This window comes from Biomphalaria glabrata, chromosome 3, assembly GCF_947242115.1.
Source record: "Biomphalaria glabrata chromosome 3, xgBioGlab47.1, whole genome shotgun sequence".
Taxonomy (NCBI): domain Eukaryota; kingdom Metazoa; phylum Mollusca; class Gastropoda; family Planorbidae; genus Biomphalaria; species Biomphalaria glabrata.
The window spans coordinates 47,886,449-47,908,296 of NC_074713.1; the positions used below are offsets into that span (position 1 = coordinate 47,886,449).

A 21,848-nucleotide genomic window follows, 5' to 3' on the forward strand; every position below is an offset into this window, starting at 1 on the left:
AATAACGAGCTGCAGCACTAGAAGTGAAAATAAGAAACATTCGATAATATTGTTCTGCATGGGCGTAGGCAGGATTTTTTTTATTTTTTTTTTTGGAAAATCCCCATCCCGCCAATATATATATATATATATATATATACACATGTGTGTGTGTGTACATAATTAATCTTTATTACTTTCTGACCCTTCATTCTTTCGGAAGACGCTTATTGTACCCCAGAATAGGTTCTTCCTAGAGTAAGTGGAAAAATTGTTGACTTCCCGCTCTTGTCAGCAAGAGGGTCTGGGGGAGAGCCGCCAAAAACTATTTCCGGTATTGAAAAACAACAAGATGCAACACATGGCATATTCTGAGGTATCTACAGGGCATTATCCTGCTATTCAAAAGTTTTATTTCAAAAAACCAAATCCGCTATTCTTACTTACTTAGATCCTCCCGCGCCGTTTGGCGCATTGGTCGCAATTGGGCGGCAAGCTGCTTCCTCACAAATCTGTCACTGGCAATGTCTGAAGCCTTTTTACACCTGCTCTGAGGATCTCCATGAAAGTGTGGGGCCAAGTTTTACTAGGATGTCCCTGTTTGCGCTTTCCTCGTAATGGCCTCCATGTCATCGCAACTCTTATTATGCGTAATTCATTTTGTCATGCGACGCTCTGTCATAACCTTACTAAGGGGTCGACTCCCATTTCAGAATAGGATTTCCTTTCCCAATCTCTATAACTGACTCCTAAAATTCGACTTAGCCATCTTTGTTGAGGCACATTTAGTCTTTTTCAATTTCGGCAGATGACTATTCACTGCACTTTATTAATGGAGCCATGTCACTGGAGGAAATTTGTAACTTCTCTTGGCTACACTCTTGGAATTAGGGGACTGGTCATTGTTGTTTGCTTTAGACTTTATATCGAAAAAGTAAGTTATTTTATCGTCAAAATCTGTTGTGGGGTTGTAAACTAAAAAATCTTTTAAACAAATTAAAACCCCCTTAGCTACGCTCATAGAATTAGGTGACTGTAGTTTGCTTTAGAATAATATTGAAGAGAGAGGTTTTCAACCTCAAAACTCTATGTAGGGGTATTTAAACTCAAAACCATCTGGAGGTGTTTTAAACTTAAAGACAAAGCCCTCTGGAGGAGGGGGGTTTAAACTCGCCCCCTCCCCACACTAGGATTGGTAACGTTCATAGAATTTTTAATGTGTTAATAGTTTTTTCTTATATTTATGAGGTTTTTTTTTTTTTTTTTTTTTAGCTTCAAACGCCCTTTGGCTACGCTCATAGGCATTTGAGTGTGTAATTTGCTTTTTTTATATTGAAGAGGTGGTTTTTAACTGCAAACCCCGCTGGAGAGGGGTTTGAAACAACAAAACTCCTCTTGGCTGCGCTGGTCAAGTGATGGTTAGTACTACAATCTCACATAAAATAAACAAAATCAAAGCAAAAAATGAGTCACTAAACGGGTTGACCCCCTTCCTTGCGGGGGGGATTTCATTGGGGGGGGGGGGTTGTTGGACCCCCCCCCCTACACTGGCTACGCCCATGTTGTTCTGCTTATTGCCCAGTACAAAATTGTAAGCGCTAATAACGTTGTGTCAAAAATTTTGGAAACGGAGCAGCAAGAACTACATGAAACAGAAAGAAGAAGATCTCGAAAAAAGTAAATCAGAATGACTTTTAAAGCATAAAATTGAGGCTGCTGAAGCAACTGGATCTTGGGCTGTTGATACAGTTTTTGTTTTGCTCTAATACAAGACTGAAGAAAATGAAAAGACAATTCTATTAGCCTTCCACTATTTACTAAGAAAATTCAAGATTCAAGAGAAGACTTTCAAAATCAACATATTTTACTGAATAATTGATGTCATTGTTTCTCAATTGATTGAACTATTTCATGGGCACAAAATATTGTCAAAATGTTTAAGTAGTTAAGTCGCAAAGAGTTCAACGCTGTCAACATGTTTCAACTTAGTTTCAAGTCTTATCTGATAGTTCGATAGAATAGTGTTCAGAGATGTAATCAGTAAGAAGTCTTTAAATAAAGACATGTAAAATCTGTTTTTCAAACTAGACCTGACTGTTTATTTATCTCATTTATTTTTTTATAGACAACTACAAGTGATTTGGCTGTTTATTTTTTTTTATCCTAGACAACTATATTGTATCATCAAGTTTTCCAAACATTTTCACAACATGCATGTCATTTCTCACTTTGTCTGTATCAATGTGTTCAACATAGAGGCCATTTCTCACTTTGTCTGTATCAATGTGTTCAACATAGCGGCTATTTTCGAAATTTCGAATGATCAAAAATGATATAAGAATTTCTATAACAAAGAGCATATTGGCTTCACTTGATGTCCTTTCCATTAAGAAACAGACAAAAGCGTAGAAATAGTTGCACTGGTTATTGACTTATCTACTTTGAGGCACAGAAATATGTTAGTAAATAAATGTTTTACACCTACAAGTGTTTTCGGAATGGAAATGTGTATAATGTAGTATAATGTGTAGAATGTAGAACTCATAAAACATTTCTTTATTAATTTGAAACATCTTTAAGTTGTTTAATTCTGTTAAGACATTGTACAGACATGACTTTAAAGACACTATTACAAAATGCCAAAATCGGCCCCCAAATTACATGCCATATGATGAGCATCGAATAATACATATCCTCAAAATCATTATGCTTCATATGCTAATTTTAATAATGTGACGAAAACTGGGTTTATACGTAACATAATGCATTTCTACTAGTAGGTAGTCTGCATGTTAGCTTTAGGAACAATGTACTTCATGATTTTTTAAAAATTATATGGTATTACTAAATGACACTAGAAATTCGATCTTTTATATTGTGAATACAAACATGCTACTACATAGACCTATATAGACATAATAACATAAACATAACGTAATCATCTTCTTTTCTCAAGTAACGTCTGTGTTATATAAGATAACATAACCATGTACTTGATACTCACATACAAGGCTTGTTAAGATCCACCGACAACGAACTATTTGACTGTTTCCAAATGAATGACTCGTAGCACATCTTTAGCAACAGCTATCAGCAAGAAAGTTTTTGCCTTTTGTCAAGAGGCTTCTCAGCGTATTCTTGACACATCATTAATATGCATTGACTACGTTCACAAGCTATTTGCATACAAGACAGAGCAGAATTACAAGATACGCCCCTGTCTATAAATTTTACATCTTTAATATTCTGTATCTATAATAGCAGCTATCACATCAACTGAATGTTCTCCTCGGCATCGGCTTCACTCCTAACCATGTTCTCGAGCATATGGAATTAAATGAACCCATCCAATTCTTCATGCTATATACTCCCAGAGCATCCCGTTCATTTGTTTAAAGGTAATCTAATATCCTTGTGGAAAACAAAATACTGTCAAGATTGTTTTATATTTGAACCAAGTCTCTTTGTATTTCGGCTTAAGTCTACATCTTCCTTGTCTTGACATTAGTGTTTCTTCGTTAGATTGCGGGAATTAATAACGCTGTGTTTTGTTCTTTCATAGTACTGTGAGAATGAGATTTAAAAACGGTTGTTGAATATATTTTGTAGGTCCGTAGATGGGATGTAGACTATCAGAAGCACTGCATACGGATGTAGGCTATTTAGTTATTTCAGAAAAGGTTTTAAATTAGTTGCCCTCAAACTCTGTAGACTGTAAATCAAGTTATAAAAGAATATTATATCTTTTAGTAATTTCATATAAGCCCTTTCACTGGCCCTACCGGCCCAATTGGGTGCCGGACGTCGAGCATTTGCCCGAATAGCCAGTCCGCCCCTGCTCCCAACCTTCCTTATATCTCTGCGAATTTGGGGTTAGTGAGTTAGTGTAAGAAGAATATAACGACCCGGAGGAAAAAAACAACAACATTGTACGCCGTTAGACCAATATGTATTTTTGTCCAGTTCAAATATTGATTCGATTTGATTACATAGCATGTAGATCAACTTGTGGATCTAAAGATCAAGGAACAAATAACAATAATAGACCTTCCCGTCAAGCTTCGCGCATGACCGACACGGAGTACAGGCATAGAAACACGCGACAGACTAGACGCGGCGTTGTTCCTTGACTTCAGCGCAAGAGAGCTGACAGATCTCACACGAAACGAACATTGGCGGTACCTCGTTTCGAGTGTGCTGACCGTGTCGTTCGTTTGTTTAGCTTATTAGACAGAAAAAAAAGATTTATCAAGTGTATGAAAAAAAAAGTTCTAACAAAAAAAAGTTCTTGGATTTAATTATTGTGATTGTGTTGTTTATTGTTGCATTTCTGCATTCCACATCACCATGGATATTTGGAAGGAGTTGTACAATGACAATGGATAATACTAGATTTAAAAACCATTTTACGGATTACGTATAATTGAGTTTGAATTATGGCGTCAAACATACGAGTTGCTGTTAGAATTCGCCCTCTAAGTCAAAAGTAAGTTCTGTTATCTGATAAAGCTTCGGCCCAGCAAATAATATCGATTCATAGCAAACCAAATGAAAATAGAATTACACTTTAATCAACTATTTCGCTTAGAGAGTAAGTTTCGTTTTGAAAACTCATCCTTGACCTTATGCCAAAAGTGAGTACGCTGTTAAAGTTTGGCGCTCACGGTCTGTGTTCGTACCGCATACGCGACATGCATCTGTTCTAAAAATAGCAGCTGTATTTATATCTAGGCTGTGTGCTAAATACCAGTTTGATTTCCTTTGTCTTAAGAGACGGGCATTCTTCTCTTTGCCTCTCGCGGTGTTTTAGTAGCTTAGAAATATTCGACTACTCGGTAAAGAAAGATAACTAAGTCTAAGGTGATCAAGTCTTGGGCTATCTGGAAGATTGGATCTAGATTAAAAGCTAAAGAAATGTATCTAAATTATAAATAAAAGAATGAAAAGAAATGGGACTCCACATGTGTTGATATTATTAATACTGCTATATTGTTTTCCTCTTTAATATTCTGTTCACTGATTAGCATGTCTGTCCAGTTAATTTTAAGCGACATCAAGAATTTATCAAACATTTCTATTTGAAATTCGTTTTCATTTAACATTACAGTGGTGACAACACAGTAGATCTTAAACAAAAAAATTGTGTTATGTGCCCTACACACCAACTATAGGCCTATACGTTGATAGAGGTGGTTTATATATAATATGCCTTCAGATTGCGGCCTCTTTGTGTTTTCTGAATTTATACACAACGAAATGCAAAATAGAGCCGTCAGACTTACTACAAATGGGATATTTTGTATTAGAGTTACACCATATAGCAAAATCACTAAATTTAGAGACACCTCAGGGAAAGTAAAGTAGCAATAACACACGAGCAATTATACACAAAACTCTGAACACTACCTGAAAATACAAAAACAAAATCTAATAAAAATACTCAGAAAGACACAAGGATAAGGGCACATTCCTCGTTCTATATGCTAGGACAAATGTGTACAAATCAGCCAGGAAAACCAATGATTTAGCGGAGCTTATGAGTCTAATTAACATGCACGACTAGATTTACACATTGATACACTTAGGGCGTCATTCCATTTTTCATACAATATAGTCAGACTGAAGCTGCATGATATTGTTCTACCTCATTACCTTCCCGTAACGTAAGCCAAACAAACATTATCAATACGCAATTTCTCATTATTACAATCAATGAAAACTGCTGATTGCATATAAATCTAAGACTTCTGTTGGATGATTTTTGAGCGACAATGGTATCATCGAAGGACTAGTGCTTCCAACGTGCCAACGAGTTCCAACTTCTTCTAGTAACAAGAATGTGTAGTTAGAGTTTTATACTAGGTAATAATACCCGTCTTTTTCAAGGGTGCAATCGCTGTCCTATCAGATGAAACAGAAGTATCCTTATATTTCATTCTAAAATAAAACACTCCAAGAAACGATCATTATTTATTAGCTTCTCTCAAACTATTCCTTATTGCCCAATAAATATGAACACATACGAGGTAAATAACTAAAGATAACGAGCTGCCCAACATTTCTGCTAAACAGAGAAACTTCTGTCCATCGCATGAAATATACATATCGCTGGTCGATGACATTACAAATTTATTAGGATATTGACTTTGTGGTTGAAAAGGGAGAAATATCTATACAGGAAAGGGGGGGGGATAAATGAATTCGAGCTGTTGAAATGAAATTCTTGCCTATAGGTGGACCTATAAAATTGTTTAGGACCTAACGCTGAATTGAATCGGTTGAAGTATACAGAGGCATTAGGATAAGACAAAAAAGGACCCGTGTGTTTGGGGGGAGGGAGGGGTAGTAAGCTAACCTAAGTACTAACCGTGCCTCGCTCTTTAAACCTGACAGGACTAACTGGTAAAGTGAACAGCTTTAGTATTTCCAGCGATGAAAGGGATTTCTAGAACCGAATCAATATCGCTTGAGCTTTGATCTATGGATCTGTTAGGCGACATGTTCTTTCCTTGTTCACGATAGGGGCAGACTATCCGCCACTATCGCACACACATATATATGCATACATACTCTGCTACGCACTCGGCACAGCTGATCTACACAAACTGTAGTCACTGGTGCGCCCCCCAGGGCATGGGCAATCATTGGCGGGACACGCAATGAGACATTATCTTAATGAGCTGTTTCCGAGTGTCAGGCGAGGGAGGGTAATAAGCATGTCACAGCACTTTGTGTCAACACGAACACGAGCAGAGGCGTATACATGCAATTTTGTTTTGTTGCGATCTTCCCTCCCCATTTTTTTTTAAATGAAAAGAACAAATACATTTTGTACAAAGCTTCTATCAACTCACTCTGTCTGGCTGGTGAAACGTTTATACACGTTATTTCTCTCGACAGCCAATCACCAATCAAGCTGAAATATTGCACACGAATCAACAAAAACGATTAACCAATCAGTTAATTAACTAATTTGTTTGGTATCTTGAACAAGGAAAAGAAATTTTAATTGACTGAAGTGGTGGTATAATCTGAATAAGTCCCCTTTATAGGTCGCAGCTATAAATTAAGTTCGAAACAAACAATACATAAACTGTGCAATCTTCTACAATCAGAAGCACCTCACTTGCAGGGTGGTTAGAATGTCAGTTTGAGGAGGCGAAAGCCGTGTGTTCAAGTCGCTCCTTCCTTTTTTAAAAATATATTATGATTAATTTTATCTTTTTTTTTTTTTTCTGTACTGAAGAGATTACCTTGCCAACAACACATAAGACACTAACATAAGTTTACGGTTTACACAACAGTTCACGTAAAAATTGCTCATAAACTGTCCAAACTTGACGATCACTGGGTTGTCCATTGTCCTGTGTTGTAGACGAGCGAAGTTTTTGGGATTCTTTCGGAAGGATCTGTCCTTATTTCCTATGGAAGCCCAAAGGTTCCAAGAAGTATAATTTTATATATATATATTTTTTCAAAACATTGTAAAAGTTAATGAACAAAAACAGAGCGCTTTTAAATCCTATTATTTAACAATGAGACGTACAAAAAAGGGTTATACTAATTTAAATAAAGAATCATTCTAAAACTGGGATATGTAAAAGAGTTAAAGATACATCTTGCTTCGGTAGCTCAATAGTATAGTTAAACCTAACTCGCGTTTCAACAAACTGTTAAGCAAATAATTTCAACTCTTTATGAAGCTTACTATAACCCACTCCGTCTGTCTGTCTGGGTGGAATCTTTAACACGTTGTTTCTCCCACTTCCCATTTTCGGTTAAGCTGAAAATTTGCATAATTATTCATTGTCGACGACAGCACATGAAAAATAAATTTGACTAGATTAACTAATAAGTTTATCAGACGTAGTTAATTAATTTTGTTCTATACAAAAATGCATTAAGCTGAGAGGAATTAACCCTTGCGTAGAGAACCAGATCGTTCTCTAAACATGTTAAACTACAAACTTTTTTTTAGACTAAAAAACGTATTATTTCTCCGGATATTCCCAAAGCTCACCGAGAATAACATAACCATGAAGGTTGTGCTGAACTAAAACAGTAGAGAAATATTTCGTATCGCACGGATTTATTCTTGTTTCAGTAAATCTACTCAAAATAAAGTACATGATTAATTCAAAATAATTGAACTAAATTTATTAAATTAAATTATTAAATAAAAAATAATTTATTTTTTTTTTACACATATCAATGGTATATTTGCCCCAATTCGACCTGGGGCAAAGAAAAAAAAATATATTGCTATGTCTCCGCTTTGCTCTTACTTCGGATTGTTGGCCAGGCTATTAAATGTTCTTTATATATATCTCTAACATAGTTTCCACTCTTGTGAATACACGCTCAACGATTTTCCATTTCTATTTGTATTCTATAAAATGATTCTTCTATATTTAATGTATGACGTATCTCTGGCGTCTCCTGCATCTAGATTGGTTGTTGGATATTGGACGTATCTCTCAGATCTCTTCAACTATTGATTTGGAGTTCCATTCAGTTCATACCTTTTTTCCTAGAAATATTAATTAAACGAACGGTAAGGGAATGTGGATAAAGAGACTATTATTGACTCTGGTCTGCTCAAAAAGAAAGTAGGTTTCTTTGAAACAGATCTTTGAGTTTTTTTCTTTCTTGGAATGCAAAATACAAACTATTAAAACAAGAGAGTGCCTTGTACAATGAATGAGAACGAGATATCTTGTTTAAATCAACATCTGCTGGGGAACACCGTGACTTATCTTATCTTATCTTCTACATTTCCAGGGCCGATTTAAGTATGGGGAGGCCCAGCGGCAGAAATTTTGTGGAATCCCCAAACCTTTTTTCAAAAGCTTCAATAAAAATCCACTTATTAATAATAAACTAATAGCTAAAAGCGTGACATATTGTAGAAGATATGTAGGGTTAGGAAAACAAAAACAATTGCAGTAAGAATTTATTTCTCAAACTGTGACACTGACATGAAGACTTTTACGTTCTATGCTACGGGAATAGAACAATTACATTTTTCTTATATCCCTACATAGAAATATCTTCATGTAGGTCTATAGACTAGGGGCTAGCACACAACCTCCGTATAAGGGAATCTTACGCGATAAAACATGGAAATTAGATCTTGTAGCGTAGACATTCTTTAGTTTCGCTTAATGACACTTGCCCCAATCTTAGTTTCGATGTCAGCAGTGGACCTCATTCACCAATCGTAAACAAACAACATTTAGCCACGTGATACTATTGATAAAATAATGAAATAAAAAACGTATCACGTGACAGCCTTTATGGATTGCGTAATTTGTATAGAAGAGATAGAGAATCACGTGGCTAAATGTTGTTTGTTGACGATTGGTGAATGAGGTCCATTCATCTTCAGTCTTCTTAGTAGAACTGTTAAGAGTAGACATAGACAATAGTTTCGTGTTAACAATATATAAATTTAAACCAAGAAAGTGTACTTAAGTTCTACTTTTAGTTAGTACCTGGCTAATTGGAAGGCTTGATTAGAATATGAAATCTTTCATAGAGCTTATTATTTTGACAAAAATCGCTAAGTATTATAGAACTCATAGAACGAAACCTTTTTTTTTTTACGCTGCTTGGACTCATGGGTACGCTGCCATGTCTCTCATATTCATTTAATGTTTATATTTTATAATCCCCAGAGAAAGAGATGCCGGCGCCAGGAACATCGTGACCTCTTCAGGCAATACCGTCTGCATCACCAACGTCCATGTAAGAGCGAAGTTTGATTACTGTTGTGTGTACAAACTACATGTCTGCTTATGTGAACTGTTGTGCGTACATAGTACACGTCTGTTTATGTGAACTGTTGTGTGTACAAACTACACGTCTGTTTATGTGAACTGTTGTGCGTACATAGTACACGTCTGTTTATGTGAACTGTTGTGTGTACATAGTACACGTCTATTTATGTGAACTGTTGTGTGTATTTTTTACACGTCTGTTTATGTGCTCTGTTGTGTGCACTTTGTACAAGTCTGTTGAACTCTTGTGTGTCAGTTTATAGCGTACACATCTGTCTATCTCTGCTGTAGTGTGTTAATCACTGTACAGCATACACTTCTGTCTCTGTGCGTGAGTGTGTGCGAGTGTGTAGCAGATGAGCAGTGAGCGTGTCCTCGTTAAAGTGATCACATCTGTCTCTCTTACTGTGTGTGGCGCGCGCTTAACGCGCGTGTTGAAATGGCTCATGATTGGTAGGTTTCGGAACTATGAAGGCCAGTCTGGCAAGTACAAGTATAACTCTGTTTATGTGGCAAACGGTTGGCTAAGTTATTTAGTGGGCAATACAACGACCTACAGACAGAAAAGCCTTATTATACCTGAATCTGTTGAGCCTTTGGGCACCACACATGATCTTTCAACCATCTTTCTCCATTCCTCTCTGCCTTTTGCCTCGGATAGAATCTCTTTCAATAGCAGGCCTGTCCATTCTTTTATGTTATCTTCCCATCGCTATCTCTGTCCGCCTCTTCTTTTTTTTTGTCCTGGTACTGTTCCCTTTAACAGTAATAATTATTGTTATTTTTACATTATTATTATTATTGATGTCAAAACAGTCGACTCCTACTCCTCTCATGTCATTTCCATTTACAACACATTCCGGTCTACAATCACACCGCTTAGCAAGTGCGTTCAACTGGTATTCCAACGGTAACACATTTCATAGCTAGACCACTGAACTATATACACTATAGATGTAGGTCTGTGTGTTAGACCTTCCTTTAATGTAGTCAGACCAGGGTAACACTTGAATATCTATCCTAACCCTTTAAAATACATCTATGGACAAATTGTAACGGTATACCATACGATTCAAGGCATAGTTTCTAAGCCATGCAGCAAACCTGAATGGCATTTAATGAAATGCATATAAGTCGTTCCCTGTCCTCACTACCTGTCATATTTCTACCTATAAAGGTACATTTATAATATGTATGCGTTTAATTCTTCGGCACAATGTTCCCAATAAGATAAGCTCACTTGACAGAAATCGATTCGCTAGCAATAAGTCGTGTGTGTCCGTGTGTTGGGTTTATCTTGGGAGTAGGTGCGTTGTGAACTGAAGCACACGCTCCACTGACTAGAGCAAAGGCTGCGTGTGTGGGCATGTGTATGTAGTGGAGGCCCTGTAGCTGAATTTTTGCGGAGGCCCCTATACATTGTCGAAAGCTGTAATAAAAATCCTTTTATTAATAAAAATACTAATATCTAAAAGCTTGCCAGATAAAAAAAAAGAAAGTACCGTAAATTAAATTTTCGTTCGTTAAAAACATAAAATTATTTAATATGCATATTTTAGTAACAAAAAATGTCAATTTTTAGGGTTTGCGCAATGTATTAATTTCGGACCATATTACAAGCACATCATAAGAGGACATGATTTAACCACGACAAGGTGGGCAACTGTAGGATTTAAAGTATTGTCGGTAAAAATAAAAAAAAAAAAGTTTAAATGGGGTAACATTGCTGACCCGTAGAAATATGGAGTTTTTTCTCTATTGTGTTGGACCTCTTTCTTGTGGAGGTTCCAGAGCTGTAGCCCCACCTGCCTCCCCTTAAAGCCGACCTTGTGTGTGTGTATGTGTTTAATGAGCGAAACAATGAATTCTTTGAGGGTTTATGTTTTTGTTGTCTGTAGCATGTAGTCATAAGTGTCCAATTATAAGATTAGGTGAAACAAAGGATGGCTGCATGGTCGTGTGGTATGCGCACTGGGCTGTGGTGCTAGGAATGTAATCATCTTTAACAGGGCCGGTCTTAGGCCACCGCAACCTATGCGGTCGCAGTGGGCCCCGCGCTAATTTTATGTGTAATTATTAATTGCAAAATATATAGGAAAAATTCCTGGAAATAACCTGCACTTATTAAAATTTCCTGAAAACTCATAAAAAATAGACAATGTCATTCATTATGGAAAACGCCATTCCTACTCGCGATTAAAAAAAAAAAGACATTGTCAGCTTTCATGCAATATATAAGAAACAAGGTTACAAAAGACAGTTTGTGTGGAAACACAAACTCAAAATCGGCCCCCGAAGTAAAATGTTTTACATATTTCGGATAATCCTTCAGAGTTGAAGATAGTTTACTTCCTAGTCCAAACCTCCCGCAGGACGACGGGGGATGGGAGCAGGCAGGGTTTGAACCTTCGATCGTCGATAAATCCAAACGACAGTCCAGCGCGCAAACCGCACGACCAGTAGTCCACCCAGGTAGGCTTCAATATTTTCAGAAAGAACATCCGAATGAAATTATATCAAAGACAAATGAGAGATAAGAATGGAGAAAGAAGGTTAACAGATCTTGTGTAGTGCCCCAACCGTCCCGCAGATCAAAGGATACGTGAAAGTGAATGTAAAGTTAGATGTGAACCTGGCCTAACTAGTTTGTGGTCTATAGGGCAGATGATGTAAAGTTCATCTGTCGTTGTGGCCTACGGTTAACGAGGGTGTCATGTAGCCAGCACAACGACCAACCGCCTTTGCTTTTCCCCAACTAATGTCAGGTACCCATTAGAGCTGGGTAGACTCAGAAGTTGAAAATCCCAGTCTTCACCAGGATTCGAACCCGGGACCCTCGGTTCGAACTAAATAAGTTAATTTCTTTGAAAAGGCTCAATCTCATTTTCGAATTCTCAAAAAAAAAAAAAAAAAAAAAAAAATTCCGCTATATAGAAAAATGTTCACGAAAATGATGTTTATAAGATTACTATTCGTCTTAAATTAGGTGTAACATATAATGCATACTAATTAGCTTTTTCTTATAAAAAACTGCTTGCATAATTGATTTTTAAAAATTAGAATTTTCGCTTTCAGGAAAAAAAAAAGTAGCCGTTGCATCAGAACTTTGAATGGTCTAAAATATTGTGAAGTCGGATTTTCAATATCTCTTCTAGTTTACGAGATCTAAACGGGACGGACGGACAGACGGACAGACATTTCGCACAAAACTAATAGCGTCTTTTCCCCTTTCGGGGGCCGCTAAAAATCGGACGAATTTTCGTCATAACCGGAAATTCCAATACGGTATTTACTTTTATAGTCACTGGCATATAAAAACGATAAATATGCCATAGGTTGCAAGATTTGTAATGTAAAATTAACTTGATCGCAATTTTGTACTTAGAAAAGAATGAATAAAATGCAAAGCTGAATTTATTTTCTAATACAAAATCTTAATTTTCACTTATTATCCTTATTTCCACCCAGACTAGGCCCCGCGCAATTAGTTTCGCATAGGGCCCCGCAATCGCTAGGACCGGCCCTGATCTTTAATTCTGAAGGACCCGAAACATGTAATAAAATCAAACGAGATAAATTGAAAATAAACAACCAGGAAAGACAATCTTCAGCAAATAAGGCTTATTATTTTTCTTTAAGTATTCATCTAACGTAAATAATATAGTGTATAAAACAAAATACACCGCATTCAAAACAATTAGAAATAATAATAATAATAATATATTATATTAGCTTATTACAGCTTAAAACACTACACCACACGAATACAAAAACAACAACAATTTAGTTAATCATTTAGTCGTAATTAATTGTCGTTTATACAAAAAGAGATAAATATAACGGTATTGTGAAATAAAGAAATAATTGTGCATTTATCCTCCATATATATATAAATATATAACTTTTTAATTTTATATATTTTTTTATTTGCTTGTTTAAACATGTTTTGATATTATATGTAGGCCCTAACTAGCAACAATGATATCCATTGGCCAGGACGAGGTTTCAATAGTACCGATATGCCACGAACTATAAATCACCTCTCTGGCCCTTGACTTTTATCACAAAGGTCACAGTCTGAAGCCTAATTAGTTTTCCACGGACATGCTTGAAAAACAAAAGCAACAACAAGACCCAACACTTCGACCACAAAGAAAGCAATCAAGCGAAACGCACGAACTAATCACTGGACGGTTCCTCTCCATTCACCGAGCACACAACAATGAAACTCAAGCAATAAGCGACTAACAAAGCGACACCGATACTCTACCGCAGCACCCTCCCGACAACAAGACCTAACAAAGGGACCCGCAAAAGTCCCCTACTGTTTGGCTGGGGACTCCATTGTCGTCGTCAGTGTATTCAGCCTGGAACAATGATCGTGTTAGTGTGACCCGCCAGTGTGAGTACACCCACCCACCATGGCCTACATCAAAGGTGAGATGGCTATTGAAATAAGATTGATGCTAACTCCTGGAATGAGATAGTTCGGCTGTGTTTCCACGAATCGATATGGCTTTGCAAAAAAATACCCTAAAATGTAATTTAAGTGCTATTATTAGCATCTAGAATTCCCGAAGTTAAAAAAAAATATTCCCGGCACGTTGTTAAAATCTTGTCCGGGTCCTGCCCGCCTTCATGTCCTGTAGGACACTTAAACAATTAGAGGTAGCAGTTTTTTTTTTATTAAGAATCATATAGGACTAGGACATTGCCAGGAATACGCTTATTCCGTTTTACGTTTTTATATAGCTTTTACCAACTCTGTCTGTCTGTTTGGTAAAAAGTGTGTACACGTTATATCTCCCCACACCCTTTGTCGGATCAAGCTAAGACTTCGCAAACATTATTTTCTGGCATAGACAAGACATGAATCAATACAAAAAAATTAACCAGTTAGACAATTAATTAGTGGTAATTTATTATTTTGTTTAATACCAGCAATTAATACTTCAGTATTCACAGATATGGCTAAATTTGTAGGGTTTAGTCTCCTTAAACAATTGTTAACGCTATTTCTCACTCACGTATTCTCCGATCAAGTTGATACTTTAAACAATTATTTATTGTACCTAACAAAACATGAATCAATAAACACAAATGCTCAATTGTTTATAAGTGGCACGCCTGTTACCTGACCACCTATCAGCTTATCAAAAAGGATTTATTCACTATTTAGTCCTTTTCTTAATTCTGACTCGGCTTATAAATGCACCGTTTCCCCATATTCTTTTAAGGCGTGCATGTAGATTCTCCTGAGCTTTGATATTAATATATTTTTATATATTTTAGCTTAAAACTCGATTCATGTCTTTTAGCGTCAACAACTTTAATGCTCCGTAATAAATTCCAAATATAGACATGCACTATTTCTCTGAATGGAATAGGATTCTGTGATGATTCTTATTGGGGATGAAATAAATGCGAAAGGGGACACAATCGCGCCATTAGAGAAATAAAGAATCGTATGAACTAAACGCTAGGTGGCTGCTCACAACCAATGGCTAGGTGAAACTGAGAATACTTAATCGATGGTAGATAAATCAGGTGTATGAGCGGAGGCACGTCTCAGGTAGTAGTCAAGAAAATCAAAGGCATTGACATGTACACGCTTTTTCATTACGCGATCCCAGACTTTGATAGATGCCCTTTTGAATGACGGAATGCGGCTTTAGAGTTGAAGTGATGTTGATACTGAACTCAGACTTAAAACTCGAAGTTATTACAAAGCTTATATCAATTCTGTCTTTCTTTCTGTCTGTCTGTCCGTCTGTGTAGTGAAAGGTTATTTCTCCCACACCCATTCTCAGAGCAGCTGGAAACGTAACACAATTATCTATTGCACCTATCAAAACATGAATCAATAGAAAAAAAAAAAAGACCAATTTAGTCAATTAATTATTGGTAATTAATTATTTTGTTTGATATCGAAAAAGGGATAACTTTTACATTCTTGAGGGATATAGTTGTTAGTGCGGAGTTCTTCCCTCTAGATAAGTTTTTTTTTTCATCCTTTGTGTTATTGAATTGTTGATGCAGTTTGAGAGGGCATTTATATGTGTGTGTGTGAGTTGCTATGAAGTCTGTTGGTGAGCTGTTAGCGTGGATACTACTAAATGCTTCTACAGTATATTATAAATCATTATTGGTAGGATCTATGCATTTGAGTTGGTTTGGGAAGTATTCATTTAGGGTGATTAAGATAATTATGAGAAATAATAAATTTGTAGGCCTGAAAGTTGTACATATCGTCAATAAATGTGAAACTTCATTTTTGTTTTCAAAAGAAGTTTGTTCGAGTTTATATAAAAAGTTCTGTATTAAGAAAATGAAACGCCTTTAAAGGTTTGGAATAGCTGTCTGGAAATACAAGCTTTAAGTAGTGCAAAACCCCATAATCCGTTAAAAGTCTTTGGCTTTAAAGGCTCCACGAGACTCACCTGGTGGCTTATATCCATTTCTGTTCACTACCTTCTAGCATTGCATGTGTGCGGTGTGTATGTGAGTGCTGAGTTGTGGGGGGTCAAGGTTAAGAAAACGTCTGCTACCTGTCGTCCTAATAAAATAGAGACTACTCTACACAGAATGTTTTGGGCTTCCAGATTAAAATATCCACAGTCAACATTCAAAAGTTTTATCAATAATTCAGGGCCGGATATAAGTAAGTGAGGGTCATGGGAATGATTCCTATAGATGAAACCCATATGCCTCAAAAAGGAGGAAATCTTGTTAAAGATTATTGATCATGTTGTTGATGGTAATTATCTGAAGACAAATCGTTTGATAAGTTTCCAAGTATCAATGTCCCTGACACTGTACTGACCAATAGTGTATAATGGTCACTGCCAACTTGTGAGAATGGGTTTGTCAAATGAGTCTTTGATTTAGTAGCCATGCTGTATTTTATTTAAAATCTTTCCATTTTCTGTTTTCATCTTCAACACTTTCACCTATCCCATAGTCTGTTGGACCGTTTGGGCACCACACAAGATTTGTTGACCACCTTTCTCCATTCCTCTCTGTCTTTTGCCTTGGATAGAACCTATTTAATTGGCAGGCCTATTCCTTCTTTTATGTTGTCTTCCTAACGCTTTCTCTTTTTCTTTTTCCTGGTACTGTTCCCTGAAGGAAGGTCTTTGCGAGCCACGAAGACCTTGTGATATGGTCATAGAGTTTTAGTTTGCATTTTTTTTTTACAATAGTTAGCAGGTTATAGTGGGGTCCAATCCCTGTAGTAACCCAGTCTTCGTTTGTGATGCGGTCTTTAAATGTCTGTCTTCACAAAGTCTATAATGATCTCTTACAATCATTGAATATTCACGCCATTTTATTACATTTTTCAGGTCGAAGGTCAGCCGGAATTCGGAGATCACAGGGAGAGAATCAAGCAGTTCACTTTTGACTTCTGCTATGATGGCGCCTCGGAAGTCTCCAAGACGTCTGCTGTACCTTGTCAGGAACAGGTCAGTGTATGCCTTGGACGCAGCATATCTCAGATTTCTTAAAATAAAGAAAAAAAATGTATGCTTATGAATTTGGAAAGAGCATCATCAAAAGTAAATACTTTAAATCTAGACCTAGATCTCCATGCAACGAGTCCGTTCTTAGAATGCATCATATCTATCTTGTATGTTATCTAAATGCATGTTACTTTAGTGGAGAGTGGTAGAAGGGAGGTTGTCAACAGTTATAGATCTATCAATACAGAAGACAACGTCAAAACACATTCAAACAGTTTGCCTAGTAATATAATACGTAGATATTGTAATAACTTTAGGGAGGCAACTCAACGAGGCAACAATGTTTATTCACAGGATATCACAAGTACACAAAATAACATCTTCTTTTAGCACAGTCTCTTCCTATTGGCTTAGACTTGGGCGGAAATCGTTCTCTTCTAAATGTCAACATCCGTCTCTGTCTAGTTTCTGGCAGTGCGCACCTTCTGCACTAGCTTGAATGGCGGTGCGCATGGCAGGGTCATAACACTTATATACATCTTGTCACCGTGTTGTTTTATATAGTATGAATGTGGCTGTGGTTATCCATGTAGGCGTGGTGGTGACATTGGGTTCTTGTTACAAATCACAGAATAATGAAATGACGCTGGGTGTAGCAGACACAATAAGTTTAATATAACACCACATAGTGAATGCACCATACATACTCGACCCAGGAATGGTCAGTATTAATCCAACAGTAATATACGAATATCACAACTTAGTACTTATTCTATAACCAACTACTTTAAACATCTAACTCTACTGCTTATATATTAAGTGACTCAATACAAGTGCTTGCTACAAGATCTCTATGTGGACTGACTGCCTTTAACTCTCTGGTTCACCTAAGGTCAAAAGTGTTCACCTTAGTGCAACATGGGTTGTGAATAAGATTCACAATATGGAATTAACATACACAATACAGAATTAGGGTTTCTACTCTATGGCACCAACTTTGAGGTGGTGACACATCTGCTATAATAAGTGAATGAAATAGATGTAACAACGATGTAACGATCTTTTTGCTGTCTCCCTGACTTCAAACGTGAGTCCACCCCCTCTCCCTCCCTCTTCCAATCTCAAACACCACAGCAGACGTGGCCGTGTTCTTATATGAGCTAGCCGGAGACCTTTTTCATTTCATTTTCACGTGTCAGGGTCGAAAATCGTGTCGAGTCCAATGGAATAAAGCTCTAAGCAGATGTTTCGAGTGAAAGGATTCAAAGCCTCACGGAATGGATATTGGGCCTTGGCTGGGTTCCACTGATTGGGGTGTTGGCTTTTGATTGCACGTATGCTGGACATTCCTTTCTGTAACGGAGATACTGTGACGCGTTCGTACTAAAGCGATGCCAATTTGTGAAGATACTGTCTGCTTTCTGTCTCGCTGTTGATAGTGTTGGACTGTTAATATGCATGCATGATTATAAGCATATAGCATACTGTGGTTTGACAGTGGCATCATGAGTTAGATCACTGTTACTTATGCTAAGTATTGATGCCTGACGGACATGGCGGGCAGCCACTCAACGTTTGAATGAGCTCCCATTAACGCCCTGTGTTACCCCCCCCCCCCCACCAACCTTCAACTCATCTAATTAATATGCAGTTACACGAGCCAATGACGGTGATGGAGCCGACTCTTGTTGTGTGCTGTGCTGTGTGCTATGTGTGTCTTGAGTGTGTTAACCGCGCGCTAACACATCCCGTGAGCACTAGATGAATGTCGGGAGAATGACTCACTAGCACATCATCCTTGTCATAACACGCTATCACGCAATGAGATGATGTCCATTCTTAGGTCGAGGTGAATTTTTTTAGTGCGTTTCATATGGGGCGTAGATATTGAGCTTGCTAGACAGCCTTTCAACCTATTTGTTTGCTCATATCACTGTAACCTAGCGCTATTAGAGCATGGCATGGGTTGCCTGAGCTAGCTAGGAAAACCAATGACTTGTTAGGATTTAAGTCATTGGTTAACATGCATGACTAGATGCATCTATCTATCTATCTATCTATCTATCTATCTATCTATCTATCTATCTATCTATCTATCTATCTATCTATCTATCTATCTATCTATCTATCTATCTATCTATCTATCTATCTATCTAATTTATCTCTCTCTCTCTCTCTCTCTGTATATATATATATATATATATATATATATATATATATATATATATATATATATATATATATATATATATATATATATATATATATCAGCACTGTCTATCTATCTATCTATTTATCTATCTATATATATATATATCAGCACTGTAAGACTAATAGTTCACTGATCTTGGCGTTCGCATTTGCCTTGGGCCAAATAATGTCCTCTAGGGGCTTGATTTATCTTTGCTGAAGAAGGTGACTCTAGGCCATCACTGTTGACATCAAGTCCAGTCTCTGACAGAGCGTGCTTTTAATTAGACATCGACCCTGCACTCACTACATGACAACGTATTGACAGCCACAGTCTCTCACTGAGCTCAATTGTACTGACCCAAGACGTAGGTAAGCTCATTACATTGCTGCAAAGCGTGTAAGAGACCTCTATCTTGTTCTACATAGATATTTCCAATTCCATGTATACTTCCCGTCAACAATCAGCAAAGGAATGAATGATTCTTAATAAAGCATCAGCAATAAAAAGCCATTTTTAGTTTGGAATCTGTACTGGACTTGATGCAAGTAGTTTGTAATATTTTTTTTTAAATCTGAAGTAAATGTAGCTGTCAATTAGTTCCGCGCGTCACTGTCACAAATCAATATTTTAAAATTCTTCGTTCATAATCATCCCCATCAGGATTCTAAGTCGGCCTGTCAACGGGCGTATTATCATTCATCAACGATAATCACTACACATATACCATGTGTATTCTTGAAATGTAATATTTTATGCTAGAAGTGGTAGTCCTAACAACCGCACATTCAGAGTATGCTACAAAACGAAAGGATTGGAATGTTTCTGTGGAAACAATAGTGAAAAGTTCTGACTGTTTGTCGCGTAAAGATCTGTTTGTCGTGTGAAGATCTGTTAGTCGTGTAAAGATTTCTTTTTCTTTTGTAAAAATGTCTCTTCTGCTTTGTAAAGATTTCTTTTTAGCGGCCCCCGAAAGGGGAAAAGACGCTATTAGTTTTGTGCGAAATGTCTGTCCGTCTGTCCGTCTGACTGTCTGTCCGTCTGTCCGTCCGTCCCGTTTAGATCTCGTAAACTACAAAAGATATTGAAAATCCGACATCACAATATTTTAGACCATTCAAAGTTCTGATGCAACGGCTACTTTTTTTTTTCTTAAAGCGAAAAATCTAATTTTTAAAATCAGTTATGCAAGCCGTTTTTTAAAGAGAAAAAGCTAATTAGTATGCATTATAAGTTAGACCTAATTTAAGTTGAATAGTAATCTTAAAAAAATTCAATTTTTTCAGAAAATGTTTTTTTTTTTCCGGAAATGTTTTTTTTTTTAGGTTTCAAATAAGAGATTGAGCCTTTTGAAAACAATTAGATCAATTATAAGACATCAGTTAGGCCATGTTTCAACTTTGGAATCTTTGGGCGCCTCTGAGTCCACTCAGCTCTAATGGGTACCTGACATTAGTTGGGGAAAAGTATAGGCGGTTGGTCGTTGTGCTGGCTACATGTCACCCTCGCTAACCGTAGGCCACAAAAACAGATGAACTTTACATCATCTGCCCTATAGACCACAAGGTCTAAAAGGGGAACTAGTTAGGCCAGGTTCACATCTAATTTTACATTCACTTACACCCAGGGGCGGACTGGGAGTCAAAATCGGCCCAGGCATTTCTATACATACCGGCCCATAAATTGCATATTATACGATGGGATTCCACTTATAGGCATATCTTACCTCAAAACCATTATGTTAAGTTTAATAATGTATCGATAACTGTAGGCCTACGCAAGCTTTATATCTTTAAAGAAATATGGGCCTTATGTTGCTTTTTCATCGCTAAGTGTGTAGGCCCTAAAAGGATGTAGGTACACCTATGCTTTGATCTGCGGGACCGTTGGGGCACTACACAAGATCTGTTAACCGTCTTTCTCCATTCTAATCTCATTTGTCTTTGATATAATTTTATTTGGATGTTCTTTCTGAAAATATTGAAGCCTGCCTGGGTGGACGTCTTCGGGGGCCGATTTTGAGTTTGTGTTTCCACACAAACTGTCTTTTGTAACCTTGTTCTTTTGTAAAAATGTCTCTTCTCCTTTGTAAAGATCTGTCTCTTTCTTATGTAAAAATGTCTCTTTGCTTTGTAAAGATCTGTCTCTTTCTTATGTAAAAATGTCTCTTTGCTTTGTAAAGATCTGTCTCTTTCTTATGTAAAAATGTCTCTTTGCTTTGTAAAGATCTGTCTCTTTATCTTCTAAAGATGTCTCTTTCTTTCCTAATGATCTGTCTTTTTTGTTGTTGTAAAAATCTGTCTTTGTTTCGGAAAGCTCTGTCTCTGTGTGTCTATTTGGACATGTTCAACATTAAACACAATGAAACACAAACACACGCACAATCCAAGAAGCTGAATTTCACATGAAAACCATCCTTTTCCCACCCTCCTGACGTTG

General features: G+C 36.9%; 1 protein-coding gene across 1 annotated transcript in view; it reads left to right on the forward strand.

The window, feature by feature from the left end:
* The first annotated feature begins 4,097 nt into the window (after window positions 1-4,097).
* The window catches only part of LOC106080249 (uncharacterized), a 133,346-nt gene continuing 115,595 nt past the window's right edge, over window positions 4,098-21,848 (forward strand). Inside the window, exons 1-3 of the mRNA XM_056023480.1 lie at window positions 4,098-4,465; window positions 9,657-9,726; window positions 17,102-17,221. Of these exons, the coding sequence (XP_055879455.1) occupies window positions 4,416-4,465; window positions 9,657-9,726; window positions 17,102-17,221 (240 nt within the window). The 5' untranslated portion in view covers window positions 4,098-4,415. The remainder of the gene's footprint in view (window positions 4,466-9,656; window positions 9,727-17,101; window positions 17,222-21,848) is intronic.